Source organism: Danio rerio, chromosome 15, assembly GCF_052040795.2.
Source record: "Danio rerio strain M-AB ecotype USA chromosome 15, GRCz13ab, whole genome shotgun sequence".
NCBI classification, from domain to species: Eukaryota; Metazoa; Chordata; class Actinopteri; order Cypriniformes; family Danionidae; genus Danio; species Danio rerio.
In genome coordinates, this window is record NC_141035.1 from 37,159,354 (window position 1) to 37,182,500 (window position 23,147).

Sequence of the window (23,147 nt, forward strand, 5' to 3'; positions counted from 1 at the left end):
CACACACACTGATACACTACGGACAATTTAGCCTACCCAGTTCACCTGTACCGCATGTCTTTGGACTGTGGGGAAAACCGGAGCACCCGGAGGAAACCCATGCGAAGGCAGGGAGAACATGCAAACTCCACACAGAAACGCCAACTGAGCCGTGGTTCGAACCAGTGACCCAGCTTCCTTTTTGCTGTGAGGCGACAGCACTCCCTACTGCGCCACTGCCTCGCCCTAGATTAGATTTTAATATTTAAATAATGTATCTACTGTAATTGGTTAACATTAATTGGTATGATGATTTTCTATAGGCCTTTTTTTATAAATCATTTATTATCATATACACATACATATATATATACATAGATACATAATATTTTTTTTACTTTCTTTTTTATTTTTCTCAAATAATGTTGAACAGATTGTGGATTTTTTTTTTCTTCTGGAGAAAGTCTTATTTGTTTTATTTTGACTTTTTGAATTTGAATTATTAGCCCCCCTTTGATTTTTTTTTTTTAAGCTCTAGAGAAGTGTCTTGAAAAATATCTAGTCAAACATTATGTGCTTTCATCATGGCAAAGATAAAATAAATCAGTTATTAGAAATGAGTTATTAAAACTATTATTTTCAGAAATGTGTTGAAAAATCTCTCCGTTAAACAGAAATTGGGGGGAAAAAAAATAAACAGGGGGGGCTCATAATTCTGACTATATAATTCTGGTGTCCATGTGAACCTTTTACCATAGCTAAAAGCTAGAAGAATAAACAACAAAGCAGTCTACAGCTACTGGTTAATGCACAACATGTTCTAAACTCACAGGAGCAGCAGAGGCCTTGTTTTCCCAATCCGATCAGCATATTCAGACACAGGTTACAGTAGGCAGGTTTACTGAAGTGCTTCAGTCTCCACACGTGCTGCCCGTCGTCCTTTACATTCTGCAACACAGAGAGTGATAATGACAAACAACAATAAAAAGAAGAGGACAGCTTGATGATAATAACACAACTACAACTGTGATAAACTACATCACAAACAACATTCACATAAAGGGTATAGCAGAATGGAATCCTGCTGAAATAATGCAATAGCTGAATAAACAGGAACATGTCTTGAAATGTGTTCTTGTGAAATGTTGCATCTTCAATCGTTTAAATGACAAGACATGTCGATATATCAGACGGCAGAGCTCTAATGCTGATGTCAAAGTATTTAAAATAAGCAGAGGTTTCCATCTAGTGGGAAAACTGAAAGTAGCATCTCTATTTATTAGCACTGATGATTCCGTTAGCAAGAATGGACGGAAACTTCAGTACCCTCCACTAATACTGGCTCTTCTATAAATAAAAAATGTTGAAATTCAACTCTACAGTTTAAAAAAAAGTGACTTTTATTGACATTTTAGTAGCTTGAAATAATAAAATGCATGAAAAATATTATAATGATAAATAAGTCATTTAGTACCATAATATACAACACCAAACCAGACAATATATCACTTTAAACTGTAAAAATGTTAATAAAAGTCACTTTTTCAAACTTTTCAAGGTTTTCAAGAAAGATCAAGGTCCCAAAATGCAAATAAAAGAACGTAAATAAATAGTAAATATAATATATTAAATATGAAATATGAAAAAACATAATATTCCAAAATATGGAAAACTGATATATTACTAATATTTTCTAAGCGTATTGCACTGTTAGACAGACAGAGAAAAGAACAGATGAAGAAACACATATAGAAACTTCATCATTAATCACAGTTTCGAGTCCCAGCAGAACGAGCAGAGGAATGATGGTCAGGCCGCCCTGGAGCCACTCTTCCAGAGAAACCATCCCATCATTATCATAGTCAATCTCCTGCATCATCTCCTCCAAGATCTGCATACCAAAAACAGTACAGAGGATAAATTACACCGAAAAACATGTGTTTATAAACAGAAAATATCATATTCTGCAAACATCTGACGAGTGTCAAGTTCAAGTTTATCCTACCGGCTTCAGTTCTGTGATGTCCCACTCCAGATACTCTGCCACATGCATCATTTGAGAGATAATGTGCTCCAGTTCCTGTTTAACAGGAGGAAATATTGTTTTTTGCCCTTCATAAGAAAAAGTTTTGGCCACCATTGGTCTAAACAGCAACAGTTATCGTACTTAAGCATATTTATCATAGAATCTTTTTGTGGGTAACTAATACTTTTTATAACAAAGTATACAATCATACACTTTTCTTCAACACATTTCAGTGTCAATTGAGACATACAATACCACATCAACAATGCACATCTATGACATTTAAGTCTGTTATTTCACGTATCTTCTATTTACAAATCCTCTCATTTAGCCTTGGAGGATACTGGAGTGTCTATCAAATTTACCGTACACTTCAGAATCATCATCATCCGAGTATACCTTCTGCCCCTTTGCCTGCTGTTTATGTATATGAAATTCGGACATAATATTGAAACAATTCTGTCAATTAACAGTGTCCGCTTTTTGTGATTGCTAAGTGTTTTCAGATTATTTACGGTTGTGAATTGCAATGTGGAATGTTGATCTTTTGATGTTAAAAATGTAACTCTACAGTTTAACAAAGTGACTTTTACTGACATTTTAGTCATTTGAAATAATATAATGTATAATAAATGATATTTAGAGAAATAAATCTGTAAAATAACAGAAATTATATTACATGATTTGTACCATATTATACAACACCAACCCAGACAATCTATATTACTTTAAACTATTAAAAATGTTAATTAATGTCACCTTTTCTAACTTTTTAGGTTAAAAGTTGTTAAACGAAAGATCAAGGTCTCATAATGCAATTCAAAAACATAAAAAAATGGGGGGAAAAACATAAATCACAAAATACGGTAAACTGCTAATTTTGTCATGTAGTTTACCATACTCCATACAGTATGACAGCAGTAGCAATTCCAAGCACTATACTTTATATAATCAGGGTGCGAATTATACATTGACGATAACTTTTTTGGTAATCTTATTTTGTGTAAAACATGCTTCAGTGAATCAAATTAACTGACATCTATTTTATTAATGCAACATTTTTAATTTTTCAGTGTATTGTGAGTAGTTTGTTCTGAACAACAATATCCTGTGATAAGCCATTTCAGAGGTTGCTGTGGGTCAAACTATAGAAACAGCGCATCAAAATTCACTTTACTTTTAGGCTATATGTAGAAACAAACAGCTATTTTTCAAGAAAAGTGTCTGTTTAACATTGTGTCTATCAGCTTAAATTAATTGAAGCACTCACAATGGTGAATCACTGGGTGGTCAATTGTATATTTATATTATCTATTATTTATTTAGTAATAGTAGTAATTAAGATGCAGATCAGAGCAAACTATTTCTTACTACTTAGAGGACTGGACCAAGACCAACATCCATGATATTTTCAGGGGTGATCAAGCCTTTTTTAGTGGGGTCAATCCCCCTTAACCCTCCCTGTAATTCGCAGTCTGCATATAATTGGTATAATAACATGGTTGGTATAAAATAATGGTTGTTTTGTTTGAACTTCAGAAAGTTCTACATAGTATAAATTTAATTGAGCTTCCTTTATTTAAATAATGCAAACAATGCAAATTTAAACCAGTAGATGGTGTTTCCTATTCATTTAACTGCTGTTAAAAACTCACCTTACTGTCCAAAAACCCATTCCCATCTGTGTCATACAGGCGAAACATGACTGTTACAGAAAGAAAGAGAGAACAAATTGCAATTTAAATAAAAAGATAAATTATGCACCCTAAAATTCTTTGATAAGAGCACTGCCTCAAATGGAATTTCTGCATTCTTCAGAAATAAAAGGATAACTATGAAACAAATCTCACAATAAAGAGTGCCATCTCAGCGTTTCTATGAGGCATAATAAAGTGAGTGTTGCCATGGAAACCAGCAGCTCAGCCAATAGCAGCACAAGCTCGCAAGAGGACCATTCAGTCAAGGTTAGCACAATCGAAGGCAAGAAACTACAGGTGAATAAAGAGAAAACCATAAACAAAATCTACTAACATTTATCACCGTACTTCTTCAGACTGATTAATTACAATACGAACTTGACTTTTTTTATTAACAAGTTTTTTTTTTATGTTATGTTAAATCGTATGTGCATGTGAAACATTATTTTAATAAATATGCATTAATTTGCATTTCTAGCACAAAAACATGGTATTAATTCAAGTTGTGCTTTATTGACCTATGCATAACTACATATACTATCGGATACTTAATTATACACATAAAACAGGCTAAACAAGTATTTTTTACATGCACTGTAAAAAAAAATCTGTTATTTAAAAAAAATCTGGAAAAAAAAGTGTAAAATAAGGCAGTTAAATTGCTGAATTTTATCGTAAAATAATGGATGGTAAATTAGAGAAATGTATCAAAAAATAACAGACGTAAATTTACATAAGTTTACCGTAAAATAACAGACGTTAATTTAGAGACTGTCACCGTAAAAAGACAGACATTAAATTACAGACATTTACCGCAAAATAACAGCCATTGAATTACACAAATTTACCGTAAAATAATAGACATTAAATTACAGATGGTTACCAAAAAATAACAGACATTAAATTATAGACATTTACCATAAAATTACAGTCGTTAAATTTGAGAAATTTACTTTAAAATAACAGACATTAAATTACAGACATTTACCGTAAAATAACAGACGTTAAATTACAGACATTTACCATAAAATACCAGACGTTAAATTACAGACATTTACCGTAAAATAACAGACATTAAATTACAGAAATTTTCCATAAAACAACAGCCATTAAATTAGACGATTACCTTAAAATAACAGCCATCAAATTACAGAATTTTACCATAAAATAACAGATGGTAAATTACAGAAATTTATCGTATAATAACAGCTGTTAAATTACAGAAATTTACCATAAAATAACAGACAATACATTTATCGGAAGTTAAAATTTAAGGAAATTTCTGTACAATTTTACGCACCACACATCTGCCGGAAAAAAAAAACAAACAAAAACTAACTGGTTTGTTTTACAGTGTGAGACAAAACAATGTTGTGTAGGATAATGTGCAAACAAGGTATTAAAGGTTTAATGTTGTTCAAAGGAGTTGGTTATCGTCCTTGTAAGATGGAGTGTAAATAAAGTGTCAGTTGCATAAGAGAGAAGAATTTTTCTATTTTTACATATTATTGTTAAAAGTTTTTTTATTTTTATTTCTTTAGAAAATGCAGGGACCAGTCGGGAAAAACATTTCACATTTATTTTGTTTCATTAACTGGGTAGCATTTTATTTTGATGGTCAATTTGAGCATTAGTAGACTGTCTGCTTAATATCTCTTGATACTGCTCCTTCAAAAGACATTTAACTTAAGAAAATTTGCAAGTACATCAACTTACACTAACCCTAACCTATAGTCTACTTATAATCTAATGAGATTTAGTTGGCATGTAGAGACAATGTAACTTAAATTCAACAAACAGGCCATCAAAATTAAATTGTGACCATTAATTGTTATAATTATGACGATTATACATGAAAAGAAAAAAAAATCTACATTTTTTAAATACAGATACATAAAACATTAAGTTTGGTTTAAGTAGAGATTTATGGCTTAGTCCATGAAGAAATATAAAACAAATTTTGAGAAAACAGCCTTTAAAATATGTATTGTACTTTAAATTTAAAGACACAAATTGATAAAGTGCTAAAAGAGAGAGAGAGAAACTCTAAAGACTATTTCAGATGTTTTCTTTCTAATAGACAGAAAAGACCAAAATATCAGATTGTTATTCGGAGTACAAAATATAGACTGCTTTTTGGAGTAAAAAATATTGATTATACATTATTTAAATGATTTACATAAGAATACATGAATAATAAAATGCAATAAATAGTAGTAAAGAATTATGTATGCTCCCTTATTCTTTGTATTGTACATAAAGCCTTAGTGAAATCCAAACATAAGAATGAAATCATTAATGTGATCATTTAGTCACTTCACTTGTTTGAGTTTCTTTTTTTTTTTTTTTGAGTTTCTCATTTGAGCTTCTGTTGCACACGAAGGAAGATATTTTAGAAAAATGCCTTTGATAGTATCTTTTTAGTTCGTACTATGAATGTCAATGGCTGTTTTTTTCAACATTCTTCAGAATATCATCTTTAAAAAGCCAAAATATCAAAACTGACAGCAACATTTTAACAAATTAATAGTTTTTTCCCCTGTAGTGTCTCGCCTTAATCCAAACTATCCCATCAAAAACGTCCTATATGGCAGCAGTTCATGCCTTTCTGTCTTAATAACATCTCAGAGGCAGAATCAGTTATTATTAGCATCTCCAGCTCAGCAGTAAACATGTCAGTCTGTCCATAGCAACAGGTTTATGAACCAGCAGCCAAGAAATTCAAGAAACACTGGCAGTAGATGGCAGCAAAGCTTCATGTATGGATATCACAGAAATTAATTAAGAACGTATAAAGTGCTTTCTCCACAGTACAGTGCACTAGTTTAAGTTACTATGAATTAAACAGTAAACTATAGTATAGTTCTTACATTCTAGCTTGTCTTCTGGTCGTCCGCCCTCCAAGAGAGAGAGGTAGCAGATCATGTCCTTCAGCTGGACCGTACTGAGAGGTCTGGACTGGGACGTCACCTTCAGGGGTGGGCAGCTGCCCTTTATCAGTTTCAGACCTCAGAAAGCAAAGTTTATGGAAAAATTATTAGCCCTCGTGTGATATTTCTGAAATAACATTTAATGGAGCACTGAAATTTTCACAGTATTTCCTATAATGTTTATTTTTCTTAATTGTTTTATTTTGGCTAGAACAAAAGCAGTTTTTTTATTTATTTTTTAAAACCATTTTAAGGCAAGGTAAGTTTATTTATATTGCACATTTCATACACAATGGTAATTCTATGTATTTTACTTAAAAAAGAATAAAAGAAAAAAGAAAATAAAAATAAAAAAAACAGATTTAAATGTGTTAATCAGTTTATAAAAGAATGAAAAAGAAAAGCAAGACACAATAATGGGATGTTTCAGACGTAGCACAGTGTTCATTCGGTAAAGGCACAACTGAACAGATGTGTTTTTAGTCTTGATTTGAATGTGCCTAATGTTGGAGCACATCCGATCATTTCTGGATATGACTCCAGCAGAAGGGGACGCAGTAGTTGAAGGCCGATTCCCCCTGCTTTGACTGAACTCTTGGAATTTCTGAACTCTTGGAATTTCTAATTTACTTGATCCTAATGGTCTGAGTGGTTTGTTTGTAGTGAGCATATCTGTAATGTATAATTTATAGACAAATAGTAATACTTTAAAATGTATTCTGAATGTAACTGGGAGCCAGTGTAAAGACCCGAGAACAGGTGTTAAATGCTCTAATATTCTTAAGGTTATTATTATCAGCCGCCTTAAGCAATATTTATTGTCTACTGCAGTGGTTCTCAAACTTTTTTCATCAAGTACCACCTCAGAAAAAAATTGTCTCTCCAAGTACCACCAAAATGAGCAGTATTGAAATATAGTAACGTAGTAGGCCCAGTAAAGCAGCTACAAGTCTGCACATTTAAAAAAACGTGGCAGATTACCTCAGAAATATAGACTATATGTCATATATGGCATAATATATACATCATTTTTAATAAATTTTGAAATATATGTAGGATGTACATGACATATTTCATTCCTCCGTGTACCACTAGAAGGAAGCCCGCGTACCACTAGTGGTACACGTACCACAGTTTGAGAACCACTGGTCTACTGAATAAACCATCATCATACAATGGATTGCTCAATAAACCTAACTTGCCTAACTTAATTAAGCCTTTAAATCACACTGTCAGCTGTAAGATATCTTGAAAAAATATCTAGTAAAATGTTATGTTTGTCATCATGGCAAAGATAAAATAAATGACTTATAAGAAATGATAAAACTGTCATTTTTAGAAACGTGTTGAAAAACATCTTCGCTCCGTTAAACACAAAACAGCAAAAAATATAAAAGAATTAAAATTTAACTTGAGGACTAACAATTCTGACTTCAACTGTATGCTTAAAGCATCAAGATTTCCGACTGTTTGGTCAGTTTGAGGCTAGACATCCCTGAATAACAACTGAGCAGTTTAATGTCTGGATTTTTAGACAAACTGTCCCCCTGGTGAGTTTTCTAGAGAACAAACCTGCAGGTCTATTGCTTTCAAGAAGAAAACAAGTTATGCAGTTACAATAGAATAAAAGTGATAAATAACATTTATACAACATTATTGGTTCCACTAAGGGGTTTTAAAAGTGAGATCTATTTCTCTCCTCCATAAATTAGACCGTCTCTTGTTTAATTGTATTGTTTACTGTTTAATTAGTCTGTTATTTGAAGTACAAAATGATGTTTTTTATATATATATATATATATATATATATTCTAATGAATTACACTTGATTCATGAATATGAAATGTAATAAATATATCAATTCTGTATGCTCTCTTATTTTTATTGTTTGTACAAAATGCCTCACTTAAGGGGATAGTTCTCCCAAAGTGGAAATTTATATACACTTCAATTGTTCCAAACATGTTTGAATTTCTTCTTGTTGAACACAAAAGAAGATGTTTTGAAAAATGTTGAGAGAAAAAATACACCCATTGAATTTCATAGTATTTGTGTTCTTATGGGTGCCAATATCTGTTTCTTTTTTCAAAATTCTTTGGATCATCTTGTTTTGTGTTCAACTGAAGAAAGAAATGTATAAACGTGTAGAACCACTTGAGCGAGAGTAAATGGCGAAGTTATTTTAAATTATTAGGTGAACTATCCCTTTAAACAGGTGGTTATCAAAAGATATTAAACTGCTGGGTGGCCAAATTAACCAATCAGAATGAAGTATTTTAGAAAGACAAGCAATATGTAATAAACAGTAATAAAGCTAACAATTCTGTATGCTCCCTTATTATTTTGACTGTACAAAATTCCTAACCTAAGGGGATAGTTCACCCCAAAATGACAATTTTGACATATACACTCTTCACTTGTTCCAAACCTGTTTGAGTTTCTTTCTTCTGTTAAACACAAAGGAAGATATTTAGAAAAATGTTGGAAAAAACACCCATTGACTTTTATTTGTGTTCTAAGGAAGCCCGTTCCCACCACTGAATACATTTTTTTAAAATAAAATTTAGTAAGGCTGCACGGTGGCGCAGTGGGTAGCACGTTTGCCTCACAGCAAGAAGGTCTCACCGTGTTGGGGTGGGTTTTCTCAGGGTACTCCAGATTTCCCCACAGACCAAAGACATATGGTACAGATGAATTGGGTAGGCTAAATTGTCTGTAGTGTATGTGTGTGTCAATGAGTGTGTATGGGTGTTTCCCAGTGATGGGTTGCAGCTAAAAGGGCATCCGATGCGTAAAACAAATGCTGGATAAGTTGGTGGTTAATCCTGCTGTGGCGACCCCAGATTAATAAAGGGACTAAGCCAAAACTGCATTTAATTAAATGAATGAATGAATGAACTCCAAGTTATAAGGTCGCAATTTCAAGTTATTAAGTCGCAATTCCGAGTTATAAACTCTGAATTTTTACTTTATAACTCGGAATTCTGCCTTTTACCTCGAAAATTGCGACTTTATACTGTAACTCAGAATTCTGAATTTAAAATTAGCAATTCTGACATACATATATATATATATATATATATATATATATATATATATATATATATATATATATATATATATATATATATATATATATATATATATATATATATATTTATTTATTTATTTATTTATTTTTTTTCCCCCACATTTTTTTTTTCACATTTTTTTAATTTATGTTTTTTATTCAGCAGCAGGAACAAGCTGCCATAATGTTCTAATGGATGTCAAGGGCAGTTTTTTTTTTATTCTTTAGATCATCTAGTTTTGTGTTCAACAGTAGAAAGAAATTCATAAAAGTGTAGAACCACTTGAGTATGAATAAATGGTGAGGTTATTTTAAATCATTGGGTGAACTATCCCTTTAAACAGTTTGCCAAATTAACCAATCACAATCAAATATTCAAGAAAGACACGAAATAATAGAGTCTCTTAAATCTGGGTTATTTTTTTTACATAGGTTTGCATAAGGTTGTATAGAATGTCTAAAAGCTAAAATGCAAATTACCCATGATTTTCTGCTTTTCTGTCATGGAGGGGCTCGACTTTGGGTCTTTGTTGCAGAAACTGAGAAAGAGATGCTCACAGAACTCCTCGTCAAGTTCATTCTCCAGGAACGTCTCCATAAAGAGCTTAAAACCCTCCTTAAAATCCTGAGCTTAAAATCCTCAATCTCCTGCTTAAAACAGTGAGTTTCTTCATTAATGCTTCATACTGACCTCATAATGCAAACTAAATGACAAACAAAATGACAATGATAAATCACCTGATTGAGGATTTCCGGCTTCTATGCAGCATAAAAAGAGGCATCTTCAATAAATGGATGGCAAACAATAATGGAAGCCACAATGAATTTGTGTCCCACAAGAAACATTATCTAGTTAAATAGCTTTAATATTCGCTTGAAATTGGATAATAATCATAACATTGGCTTCAGTTTGGCAACCTTAGCTCAGCATGAACGCTGCAATAAAGAGCTTCATAAGAGCATAGAGAGCTGTAATACCTCTTCAGGATTATACTTGGCCAAAATCCCACCTCCGTGAAACTCCTGGAGAACATCTTTTAGTTTTTTAGTTGTGTCTGCAACAACAACAAAGGAAAGATAATAGTCAGCCGAACATAATTTACAGCTCAAAACATCAATGATCTCAATAAGAGTCGAAGACCTCAATGTAGTGCTACATAATGATAAGTGTATGTGTAAGAGTATGATTAGTAAAAGGTATTTGGTGAGTTTAATAAAAAATTATATATAAATAAATAAAAGTGTGTGTTTATGTGTGTACATAATGAGATTTTAAAATAAGCCTTATTTCTTTCAAGCTAAATTTACTTCAGAAGTGATTCTAATGTTTTTATTAAACCAATTTTAATACTAAATCTTTTTCAGGATTTTTCGACAAATAAAAAATCAATAAGAGCAATTATTCGAAAATTGTTGCAAATTTGTGCCTTTGTACAGTGTTTCTGAGGTCAAATAAAATGTTTGTACAGTAATGTTAAAGAGCCCTATTATGAGTTTTTAAAAATGACTTTTAATGCAATGCCTTAATTGAATAAAAACATCCAGCTGAGGTTTAAATCTGAAAGCTCATCGTGTTTAAAACTATTGATTCTTCAAGGAAACAGTCGACTCAGAGTTGAATGAATGATTCATTTTTAGTTTGTTTTTTTTGCCCGTTCGTATCGACTTTAATACGCGATATCGCCAAATTTGTAATTCCAGATCCAGTAAAACATGAACATGCCTTTCCCTTCAAACACTAGCGGAGCATCTAGGGATTGATCATGATGAGAAGATTACTATCAAAGAGAGAGATGGAGATTCAGCTGTGGGGAACAAAGGGTTCACCACAACAATACCACAGTATAGCCAACCTAGTGCTGTGCTTGTTCCTGTCATTTTCTGATGATTGATACAATAACCTATGCTGAAATGTGGGATTTGCCAGCCGTTTATTATCATAGGAAGGATCCAAGATGTCCTCGCTGCAGTCTGTAATCACGATGACGTACTGGACCAGGTTGATTGTGAACATTGTACTGCCCACTAAGGTAACACCCATGCTACTGATGGTTGGGTTTAGGGTAGGTGTAGGGAATTGTCCATTACGTAGTGGACCTGGTCCAGTACATCATCAAGCTGCGGACTGGTTGCTACTGTATGGCCACTATCAACTATTTCGACACAAGCGTGGTGCGGTAAATTTTCAAAATAGTTCAACTTTTGCCACTGTGATGATTAATACTGAATGTGTGTGGTTGTTATTATGTGAGGTTATGGCTAAGAAAATAACATATGTGTTTGTTTAACTGCATTACGTAAATGCACTCTTGTATTGGGCTCACACATATACTCTGAGCTCTGACTACTTCATAACCATGCTAGCCGATTCTCTCCGTCTCGCGCTGAATGCAGTCGATCAATCACAACAGACTGGGTCATCGGACTAATCAGCGCAGACTAGCATCATGCAAGAGAGGGGTTTGGGAACGAATAATTTGCTGACCAAAATCATATGGGGGTCATTGGGAAATCAGGAAAAATAACTGCATATTATAAAACAATGAAAGTGCCTGCATGCATATCAACGTGTTGTATCAGACCCCCGAAACCAAAATATGACCTTTTATAATGCTAAATAGGGGCCATTCATACAAAGAAAATATATAACAATAAAAAGATAAAAGTAAAATTAAACCTGCAAAAAAAAAAATTTTCTCAGATTTTTATGGATTTGAGATTTTGTTCATTGAATAATAAATTTCCACACTGTAAAAATATCTGTAAACTAGCAGTTTTCGGTATTTTGTGATTTATGTATTTATTTTTCCACATTTATTTATGCTTTTTGAATTGCATTCTGAGACATTGATCTTTTCTCTAACAACTTATAACCGTGAAAAGTTAAAAAAGCGACTTTTATTAACATTTTAAATGGTTTAAAGTGCTTTATTGTCTGGGTTTGTGTTGCATATTCAGTACAAAAACCTTGTAATAAACTGCCAGTACATTTTTTGTTATCTTACAGAACTCTATACTATTTATCATACATTATATTATTTCAAACCACTAAAATGTCAATAAAAGTCCTGTTGTTAAACTGTAGAGATGAATACTTAAAATTAAAAATCTACAGAGCAGAGGTCAACATCCCATAATGCAATTCGCAACCGCAAATAAACGTAAAAAAACTTGTTAATCACAAAATACTGACACTGATAATTAACTGATATTTTATAGTGTAGCGTGTGTGTGTGTGCACTTTTGGATTTTCTTTCTTTCTTTCTTTCTTTCTTTTCTTAAAAGAACCACTTGTTTCTTATTATGAAGTAGATGATAAGTATATAATAATTAGATAATCTATTCTAAATAACATTTTTCTTCTTGGAACCATCAATACCAATGAAGAAACTTTATTTTAAACAGTGATAAATCACTTAAAAGACAAATTTTACAAAATAAATAGTCAATTAACATCTAACTTCCAAACTTTGTAACAAAGTTTTCACCACAGACTCAACCAGAGTGCATCTTGCGCAGATCAAATCACCTCCATCAAGCAGTCTAACGTTCAGCTACAGAAAGAGCTTCATGTTCCTCCTTCCTTTTCACTAATGAGCCATATTGTCATACAGCACTCCAGCCAATCAGAGTGAGTGAAGCCCTGTCCTGCACAGGAAACAGCAGCCTCTTGGGGTATCAATTATTCAGATTGCTCAATTAAATGCAGATGATCTCTGTCCTCTGCATGCGAAATGAAAGATCCTCTTGTTGACAGTTGATTTTCTATGTATGAAAGCAGGTTTTGGGGTAATTAAAATGCCACAGATATTGTACGCATCTGTGCGCGACTGCTTTATTATTGGCACGACAAACTGACTAAAACGGTCCAAATATAGTTTGATCTCTTTATCTCAGTGGTAAAGGTAATGCAAACACAGGCTGTTGCTAACGTTTTCTCTCAAAAGAGATTATAAATGACACTTCGGTCACGCTGACTCCCAGCAATGCATTAGCACTGAAAGGAATCAACGTTCATCATGGATGGATTATGTATTTAGGGGAATTAATAACTGTCAGTCAGAATTTTCTCTCCGCTCATAGTCTGGTGGCGATTGGATTAGATTGAATTCTTAACCTTAAGCTTTAACCAGGAAATGACATTTCCTTAAGTGACACATGCAAAACTGGCAATAAATGGTTTGATTTGTATTCCAGTGAACTGGACGCCTGTCATTATGACAATCTTGTTGGTGGAGATGCTCTCTAAAGACAAAAATACTCTTTAGAGAATGTATATCTGGACTGAAGCCCTTAACAATGCAGTGATAAACAAATATTTGACCACTGTGGTCTAAATTAACCAACTAAAGATTGATTAAAGTATAGAAGCCTTACATTGTGCATAGTCCTGAAGACGAGAGAATTCGTTTGGACTCAAAGTGACCCACTTTTCTTCATTTGACATGCTGTGCCACTGTTTATCTGCCTCTGTTTACATTACAATGAGATTCACCAGCTCAGGCTCTGTGGAGAGACAAAGAAAATTGTTCATTATGACAGTGTGTGATATGTTTATGAACAAAGTGCAATATGATTTTTCTGATTTGAGAAACAGCTGAAACATGCTAAAAATGCTAAAACAAGCCATGTTAAACATTGTTAAAATGTGTCAGCTACATGCAAAGTCATACTGGCAACATAGAACATGTTTCATGACCCTGCAGCCCATGACTGGTTTTCTGAGCCTGGTCTGTCCCTGGATGGGCGACCACATGGAAAAACTAAGTTGCTGTTAAAAGTGGTGTTAGAGAGGCCATCAGGAGGAGCTCAACCTGTGGTCTGTGTGAGTCCTAATGCCCCAGTAAAAGATAAGGGGACACTACACTGTCAGTGGGCGCTGTCTTTCGGATGAGACGTTAAACCGAGGTCCTGACTCTCTGTGGTCATTAAAATCCCATGGCACTTCTTGTAAAGTGTAGGGGTGTAAACCCCGGTGTCCTGGCCAAAAGCCCTCAATCGGCCCTTACAATCATAGCCTCCTAATCATCCCCATCCACCAAATTGGCTCACTGTCTCTTCACTCCACCAATAGCTGGTGTGTGGTGAGCGCACTGGTGTTGTTGTCCTGTGGTTGCAGTCACATCATCCTGGTGGATGCTGCACACTGGTGGTTGTGTGGAGAGACCCCCTTGTGACCCTACTGAAAAATCCAGCTTAAACCAGCCTAGGCTGGTTGGCTGGTTTTAGCTGGTTGACCAGGTTGGTTTTAGAGGGGTTTTGGCCCTTTTTTTATATTTTTATATATATATACACACACACACAACAAGTCAAGACGGTCTAATTCATGCTGAAATAAGACTAAACATTGTAGCAACAAGCTAATTTAAACAAAAAAGGTAAAACATGCTTACCATGTATGTATAGAAGTCTGCTAATAATATTCTGCTACTGATATGCTAATGTTAACAAAGTAATAAAAAGCTAACAAAAAGTTAAATATAGCAGAAACATGCTAACCTTAAAACATGTCATAGTGTAAATATAATGCTGCACTACCAGTATGCTAGTGTTAACAGATGCTAACATGACAAAACATGCTAGAAACATACTACCTTAAACCTTGTGATTAACTTTGTGCTAGCAACATGCTAAGACATGATAGCATAGTTTTAAGACTAGCAAGGTTAAAAGATGAAAACATGTTAGCGGTGTGTTAGAACACGCTAAACAGACAATGTAATTATTATTGCTAAACACACAATGCTAACAACACTGTGCTAACAAATGCACAAATTTCGGATGAGACGTTAAACCGAGGTCCTGACTCTCTGTGGTCATTTAAAATCCCAGGATGTCCTTCAAAAAATTTGTAGGGGTTTAACCCCGGCATCCCGGCCAAATCTGCCCACTGGCTTCTGTCTATCATGGCCTTTTAACCATCCCCATACCATAATTGGCTTCATTACAAAATTGGTGTGTGGTGTGACGTAATGTGGCTGCCGTAACATCATCCAGGTGGATACTGCACACTGGTGGTGGATGAGGAGATCCCCCCCAAAAAATGTGTAAAGCGATTTGAGTGGCTAGAAAAGTGCTATATAAATGTAAGGAATTATTATTATTATTATTATTATTATTATGCTGGACATGCTTATTCATGCTAACAAGCTATTTTTTCTGTGTAAATCAGTTTCATAAATACTATCCACTGGTCATCACAGAATAACAAGAACAGCAACTGTCACATGACAACAAATAATCAAATGTGCAGCATCATGTCAGTCAATACTGTAGTCAAACCAGTTGTCAGAGACAGACATTGATTTAAGTGAAGCAGTGATTTGTATATGGCTCAAAATTGACTGGGTCCAGCTCATTCTAAAGTATTTTTTGGTATGATTTAAAAAAAAAAAAATTTAATCTAGTAAAATGTTTTATTTCAAGCTACATTTTCATGGAAAGCTCAAAAGAATTTATATTCAACGTTTGAATTTAATGTGTCCTTTAAAAGCATTTTTCTTTCATTAATAAAACAACCGATAAAAAAAATAAAAAATTTACCCTAAAATTCTTAATGATCTTGTACATCAAAAAAATAATTAACCCTCTAATAATTACACACATTATATATTTATATTATTTATTTTCAATTTTCAAATTAAAAGGAACAAAATCTTAATTTTACAGCTGTAATATCTGTGGATTACTGGATGGTTTTAAATGTCTTTTTTATTAATATTATTATATAATATCTATAAAAATATATATTTTGAGAAAATATATATTTAAAATAACAATACAAAATAATCAATCATTTTAGTTAAATTATTACATTTCAATTTTATTTACATTAATTATAATACAATTATAATATATTAAATGCAACTTTAGTGAAATTGCATTTAATTTCTAAGTGAAATACCAAAAATTTATTGATACATGTACAAAAAAGTATTTAATATATGCTGATAACCAGTACAGTACTTAAATATCACACATCTCCTGCATTTTAGTATCTAAATTCAAAAGCTACTATTTTCCGCAACAAACATGATTCAGATTTATATGATATCATCTTTGCTTTAATATTTGCACAGATCTAACCAGATTTTTTTGTTGTAACTATTATAAACTTTTCATAATAGAAGAGTAGTAGCAAAAAAAAAAAAGGATGAATCTGAAACAAAGTTCATGCAACTGAACTTTAAAGAAAACTCAACACTCAAAGCAAACTCAATTCAACATCCCGTCAAATCCCTTTACTTCCTGTGACAAGTGCAGGAAGTGCCTGAAGCATGCGTCTCTTCTGAAAGATGATCTGTATTTATGAATGAAACTTCTTGCCATGTCAAGATCACAAAACAAACTCTTCTCAACATTACCCTAGGGTAAGAAAAATAGATGATCTCTGCCTCGTCTTAACCTTTACCATCATTCAATTTTTCTTGCATAGCACAATTCACGGTTGAAATACAGTAGATCTTCAAGCTAGGCTCACAAAGTGACAAAATGTAACAGATTTACATGTCAAAACATCAAATACAAGAGTGCATTTTCAACCTAATCGCTGTTAGTATATCAGCAACCCACGAATAAACCAATGCAAATACAGTCGAGAGCTCAATCATATTGTGACTGGTAATGGATGGAAAACATCATTTCCACAAATACAAGTGCAGAAAGCTGATATGCACTCACCTGATGCTTCAAGTCAACAGCAGCGATGCGATGAGCATGTTATGTGTTTTTATTCGTCCATTACTGGCGGCGTCAAGTAAAAGCCTCCTACTGTTAGAACAGCACTGTTTGTGTCGGGGAAAATGAGCATGAGAGCTGGAGAGAAAGAGAGAGATCTACTCATCTGCAACAATCAGTTTTCATGGCTGTGCTCTCTCACACACACATACATACACACACTCCCTCCCATCCTCGTTTTCCCCTTCATCTCTCCATCTTGCTATTTAGCAGGCTGTGGATCTGGGTTGTGATAGTGGAAGGCGATGCTGAACATTATGAAACAAGAGGGATTCTGTGTAAAGGATGTGTGTTTTCTTTGACCTTTTCATTTGTTAAGACTCTCACCAACTGCTAGGTAACTCTGAGACACACGTTGCAAAACTGCAACTTTTGTAATAACATGATAACAAACATAAAATAATGATATTAGTGCAAAATACTGGATTTAAAATGTTAACAAACTTAACAACATTTATAAATATGCAAATACATTTTTCTAACATTTTTCATTTTTGATGAATCTCAAATATTTGTAAATATTCTTAAAATATTATAATTGTTTTATTTATTTAAATGTATGTATTTTTTATTTATTAAAAAAAATCTGGGAATATATGACCTATGGCCACCATATTATTTAACATTTTTAGAAATTAAAAAAAAAATTAAATAAATACAAATGTTTTTTGGAACATATTTTGAGTGTTTTTGGATTTTTTTTTTACTTCAAGTATACCTAAAATCAGTATATTAAATTTATAATATTGAAAAAAAAATATCTAGATAGTTTAATATTATTAAATGGTTTCAGAAATAATAATTATTTAAAAATGTCAAACAAATTAATCAGAACTAAAAAAAGCATACAGTGCATCTGGAAAGTATTGATAGCACTTCACTTGTTGCAGCCTTATTCCATCATGGATTAAATTCATTTATTTCCCCAAAATTCTACACACAGTACCCCATAATGACAATGTGAAAAATATTTTTTGAAATTGCTGCAAATTTATATATATATATATATATATATATATATATATATATATATATATATATATATATATATATATATATATATATATATATAATAAACAAAATTCTCTAGTCTAATAAAACTAAAATTGAACTCTTTTGAATCAATGCCACGCGTTACATTCGGAGAAAAACAAGCACTGCTCATCATGCAGCATCATGCTGTGGGGATGTTTTTCAGCAGCAGGAACTGGAGAACTAGTCATGATAGAGGGAGAGATGAATGCAGCAATGTAAAGAGACATCCTAAATGAAAACCTGCTTCACAGTGCTATTGACCTCAGACTGAGGTGACAGTTCATCTTCCAGCAGGACAATGACCCAAAGCACACCGCCGAAATTTCAATGAAGTGGCTTCACAACAACTCGGGGAATGTGTTTGAGTGGCCCAGCCAGAGCCCAGACCTAAAACCTATTGAACATCTCTGGAGAGATCTGAAAATGGCTGTACACTGTCACTTCCCATCCAACCTGATAAAGCTTGAGAGTTACTGCAAGGAGGAATGGCCAAAAAATCCTAAAGACAGGTGTGCCAAGTTTGTGGCATTATATTCTAAAAGATTTGAGGCTGTTATTGCTGCCAAAGGTGCATCAACAAAGTATTGAGCAAAGGCTGTGAATACTGTGGTACATGTGATTTTTCAGGTTTTTATTTTTGATAAATTTGATAAATTTTGACAATTTCAAAAAAGATTTTTCCACATTGTCATTATGGGCTATTGTGTGTAGAATTTTGAGGAAATAAATTAATTTAATCCATTATTGGAATAAGGCTGTAACATAAAAAATGTAGAAAAAGTGAAGCACTATGAAGACTTTCCAGATGCACAATATTCATGCACACGCACACACACGATTCTTTCTCTAAGGTACTGATTTGATGTCACCTTTTCTTATTATTTTAAATCATTTTTGCAAAATAAAAATAAAACAAATTTTTAAATCCCACTGACACCAAACATTTGTTCACTATACTTAATTCAGAAACTCCAATGTGCCCATTTGTGTGCCTAAACTATCAAATGACACATTAAAACCCCTATAGCTAAGCTATGTACAGTGTAAGAAAAATCAGGAGCAGCAAACAAGCTTTACTTGTGCACCTTATTTAACCTACATATGTAAATGTTTTTATTTTATAAGCTACTAAAATACTCTCTTTACATAGAACTAAAGCTCCTGGATGTTGTGCATTTGACAGCTGCTCATCCTTTCTGTTTACATCCTTAGAGGAAAGAAGCTGTGAAGTGACTGACAAACTTATCCAAGCTTTCTTGATCTCATCTACTCGCCTGAATAACTGCACATTAAAAATACAGCACAGCTCAAAGTAAAAATTGCTTTCTGTTTGTTTATTCTGAAAACAGAGTAATTATGTTTAGAAATATGCTCATTATTTTATTATATTTTCAAATATTATGCCTTAAATATTATATCTTTCTACAATTACCTTTCATATTATATTAAATGATAAAGAGATTTTTTGACCCACACAGTCCTCAAATTACTTAACATTTGTAATATAAATAAATATTTACAGTTTTAATTAAACACCTCTAACCCAATCTAATCGTATTTAAAAACATGCAGAATTTTCTTTCAATACTTTTAGTAAGTACAGTATAAATAGTATATACTGTAGATAGGATACATAATATTTGATACAAGAAAAGATGTTAATAATTTTTCAGTCTTCCACAATGGAAGTCAATCCCCAAACCTTTTTTACATAAGAATACAGATTTGATATAACATGAGGAGATGAGTAAAGCATGACAACATGTTCTTAAGGGGAAATGTCTTTAAATAATCACTGTATGAGCATCATATTTTAAGAAATAGCCATTTGGAAGCCATTAACAAAATAAAGTCAATGCCAAATGTAAACACATTGAGTTAGAAAATGCAAATACTAATCAATTTAAAGGCTTACTGTACATACAGTAGATTTTTTGGTTAACTAGGAAAGTTACTGTAATTTTATCAGGCAAGTCATTGATTGGACAACAAGTAGAAAAAATATTACTTTAGGGAGGCTAACATTATGGACATAAAGAAAAAAAATGAATGAAAGAAAAAAATTAAAATATATATATACATGGAGCTCCAGCTCCTCCGTTCTTGCACTTCTACAAGTGATGTCACTGGAAGTTGGGGTTAGGGGTGGGGTGGGTGTAGCATGCTGGAGAAAGGACGACAGCATGGCTGAAGTATTTCTGTTAAACAGGTAATGTTCTGTTTTAAAACTATTTTAGTCAGGCTAAGCTTATGTTAGATTGTGTTCTGTTATGAATGACTTATAGGCACAGACAGTTGATCAGCCACTGAAATCTCCCGGTAAAAGATTGATGTGATTATTTTAAGTTTCATAAGGGCATCGATAATGTTGATTTATATTTAGTTTAACAACAAAACATCAGTAAATAGCGCTATTCCGCCTAACCTGCTTTATCGATCTGAATTTGCTTTTATATTCACATTGGTTCATTTTTGAACAATGACAGCCTTCCTATATTTTCTGTATTTTTTATTTTCCTGTATTTTCAATGGAATTTCTATGCTAGCCTGTTGCTACTGACGGTGCTAGTGGTTACAACGGTCTTTCATCTCGTTTAACGCTTGAACAACTAAATAAATGCTTAAGTCTATTTAACTGAATGTATTGTAATTACATTGCTGTAAAAACAACCTTGTGAAATTGAAAATACTCGCATTAAGCTTTCACCGGAAGTTTATCGTTGGCTATAAAACGCTAGCTGTGCATAGAGCCCATTATCCATTTAGAAAAACTTTATCTAGAACAATAATTTAAACTAACACCTTATGATAATTGCTTTTCAATAAATATTCATATGAAAGCTCTTTGCAAACCACTGAAAATATAAACTCAACAAGCTAAAAAAAAAAAAAAAAGAAGCTATATAAACACCACATATTTGATAATCTTGTTACAAAGCTAAATGAGGCCACAAATCCCATAATGCTGTATATGTTAGCGAGGTCAACAAACATCCTGTGGAAGAGTTTCATTGCAGGCCCAGAGACATAAGGATGGTCGTGTTTCTTTCTAGTTGTGCCAGTCGGTGGGAGCAGCGTAATGCTATAATCTGAACATGAGTCATTTGGGTCTTTTCTGGCAGTCCAACAGCACATTTGCGAGGCTAACGGGACCCATCTGCCATTTCCATGAGGACAGGCCTGTTATTTTCACCACATTATACGTTTTACCTAATCAAGTCTCTGAAAATGGTTTCCTGCGGATTGCAATTTGTACTTGTAATGCGGATCTCACAGTCAGCAGTAATAGCGTCAAACAGGCCGACAAAATATTAGTGTAAAAGATGTTCGGGTCACTACTAATGCGAGTTATCCTCACATCGCTGAACTCAATGTGCAGGCATGTCAGATTTGTGTCAGACCAAGCTATCTTGTGATTATATAGAGATGTACTAGTTTATGTAAATGAAACAAATACTGAGTACATGTGTGTTCTGACTATACGGTTGTAGAAAAACTATTTTTTTAAGGAGCATTTATTTACATTGTTGACCTCAATAAAACTGTTTTTAAAGGCATAGTTCACTTAAGCATAAAAAACTACATAATTTACTCATCCTTAACTTCTTCCAAAAAGAGTTTCTTTCTTCTGTTGAACGCAATACGCTTATCTCATGCGGCCGCCATTGTAAAAAACGAAAGCGAGACTGCAGTGGGAAGAAACCCGAAAGTATAGGATCAGCACTGTAAACATTGCAGCAACATGCTGTGTACTACAAACCCCCAGCTGTTGCCACGATTTCAAAATGCAGATATGGTGTAAACATCACTTTATTATCATTCACTTAAGTTTAATTGAAACAATTAAAACCATATTAGGCATCTAACAACATCACAATCTCTTTCGGACTATTGCATCCAAGTGTCCTCCTAGGCTTCAGTTCATGGCAGCAGGGAAACATCGTAACAACGATTCCCAGCTTCAGTATATGTCAACCGTTGAGCGATAAAACCATGCAGTCCTCTATAGCAGCGGTTTCCAACACGTCATATTTTTACAATTTCTTACCAGTTCATTTTATCCTCTGTCTGACCAAAAAACTGACAAATTTGTAGTTTGTCCTCCACAAAAACAACCGAGTCTCACTGATTCGCCTTCAGCAGCTAATAGTAATGACCCTAGCATACTGGACCAATGTAAAGATGCTCCAAACATTTCGGCTCGCAGCGCTAGCAGTACTAGAAACACAAAATGCTAGAAATACCAAGATAGCTACCTGAATTATGATTTTATTTCTTTTTCTCAAATCAAAGTGTCCCTGAACCAGTCACATGCATTTTTTTGGTCATCCTTATTGCAAACTTAAATGTGGAGGGGGGCCTTACAATATTTTCCGCGGAAAAAGTGGGTCTCAGGCAAAAAAAAGGTTGGGAACCACCACTCTATAGCACACCCTCGTGTTGTCTGTAATAGTGCTGTCCTGGTACTGAAGTTTTAAAAACGTCCAACTCCTGCTAACATTTAAACGCCACTGAGGGCACTCATAAACACCGCTGATTAGCCATTGTATTCACCAGTTCTCAACAGAAATTATTGTGATTGGCCATGAAGATCTTCAGTTCACTGCTCTTCACCGAGTGCAAACATAGATACACGGACACTGGAGCGTTTAAAGCTGTGAAGATCAGTCGAT

At 33.5% G+C, this 23,147-nt stretch overlaps 1 protein-coding gene across 2 annotated transcripts in view; it reads right to left on the reverse strand.

Annotated features, from left to right (window-relative positions):
• Positions 1 to 17,670, reverse strand: part of dgkb (diacylglycerol kinase, beta) — a 111,552-nt gene extending 93,882 nt beyond the window's left edge. The window contains exons 1-10 of one of the 2 annotated variants that reach the window (XM_087284470.1): positions 17,383 to 17,670; positions 14,080 to 14,208; positions 10,681 to 10,757; positions 10,420 to 10,461; positions 10,183 to 10,318; positions 6,573 to 6,710; positions 3,661 to 3,710; positions 1,985 to 2,059; positions 1,751 to 1,870; positions 810 to 927 (exon numbers count right to left, since the gene is read on the reverse strand). In XM_087284470.1, coding sequence (XP_087140596.1) covers positions 810 to 927; positions 1,751 to 1,870; positions 1,985 to 2,059; positions 3,661 to 3,710; positions 6,573 to 6,710; positions 10,183 to 10,318; positions 10,420 to 10,461; positions 10,681 to 10,757; positions 14,080 to 14,149 — 826 coding nt within the window. In that variant the 5' untranslated portion in view covers positions 14,150 to 14,208; positions 17,383 to 17,670. Of the gene's footprint in view, positions 1 to 809; positions 928 to 1,750; positions 1,871 to 1,984; positions 2,060 to 3,660; positions 3,711 to 6,572; positions 6,711 to 10,182; positions 10,348 to 10,419; positions 10,462 to 10,680; positions 10,758 to 14,079; positions 14,209 to 17,382 lie in introns of those variants that run through there. The other variant, XR_015509700.1, reaches the window with a different exon arrangement.
• Positions 17,671 to 23,147: the final 5,477 nt, after the last annotated feature.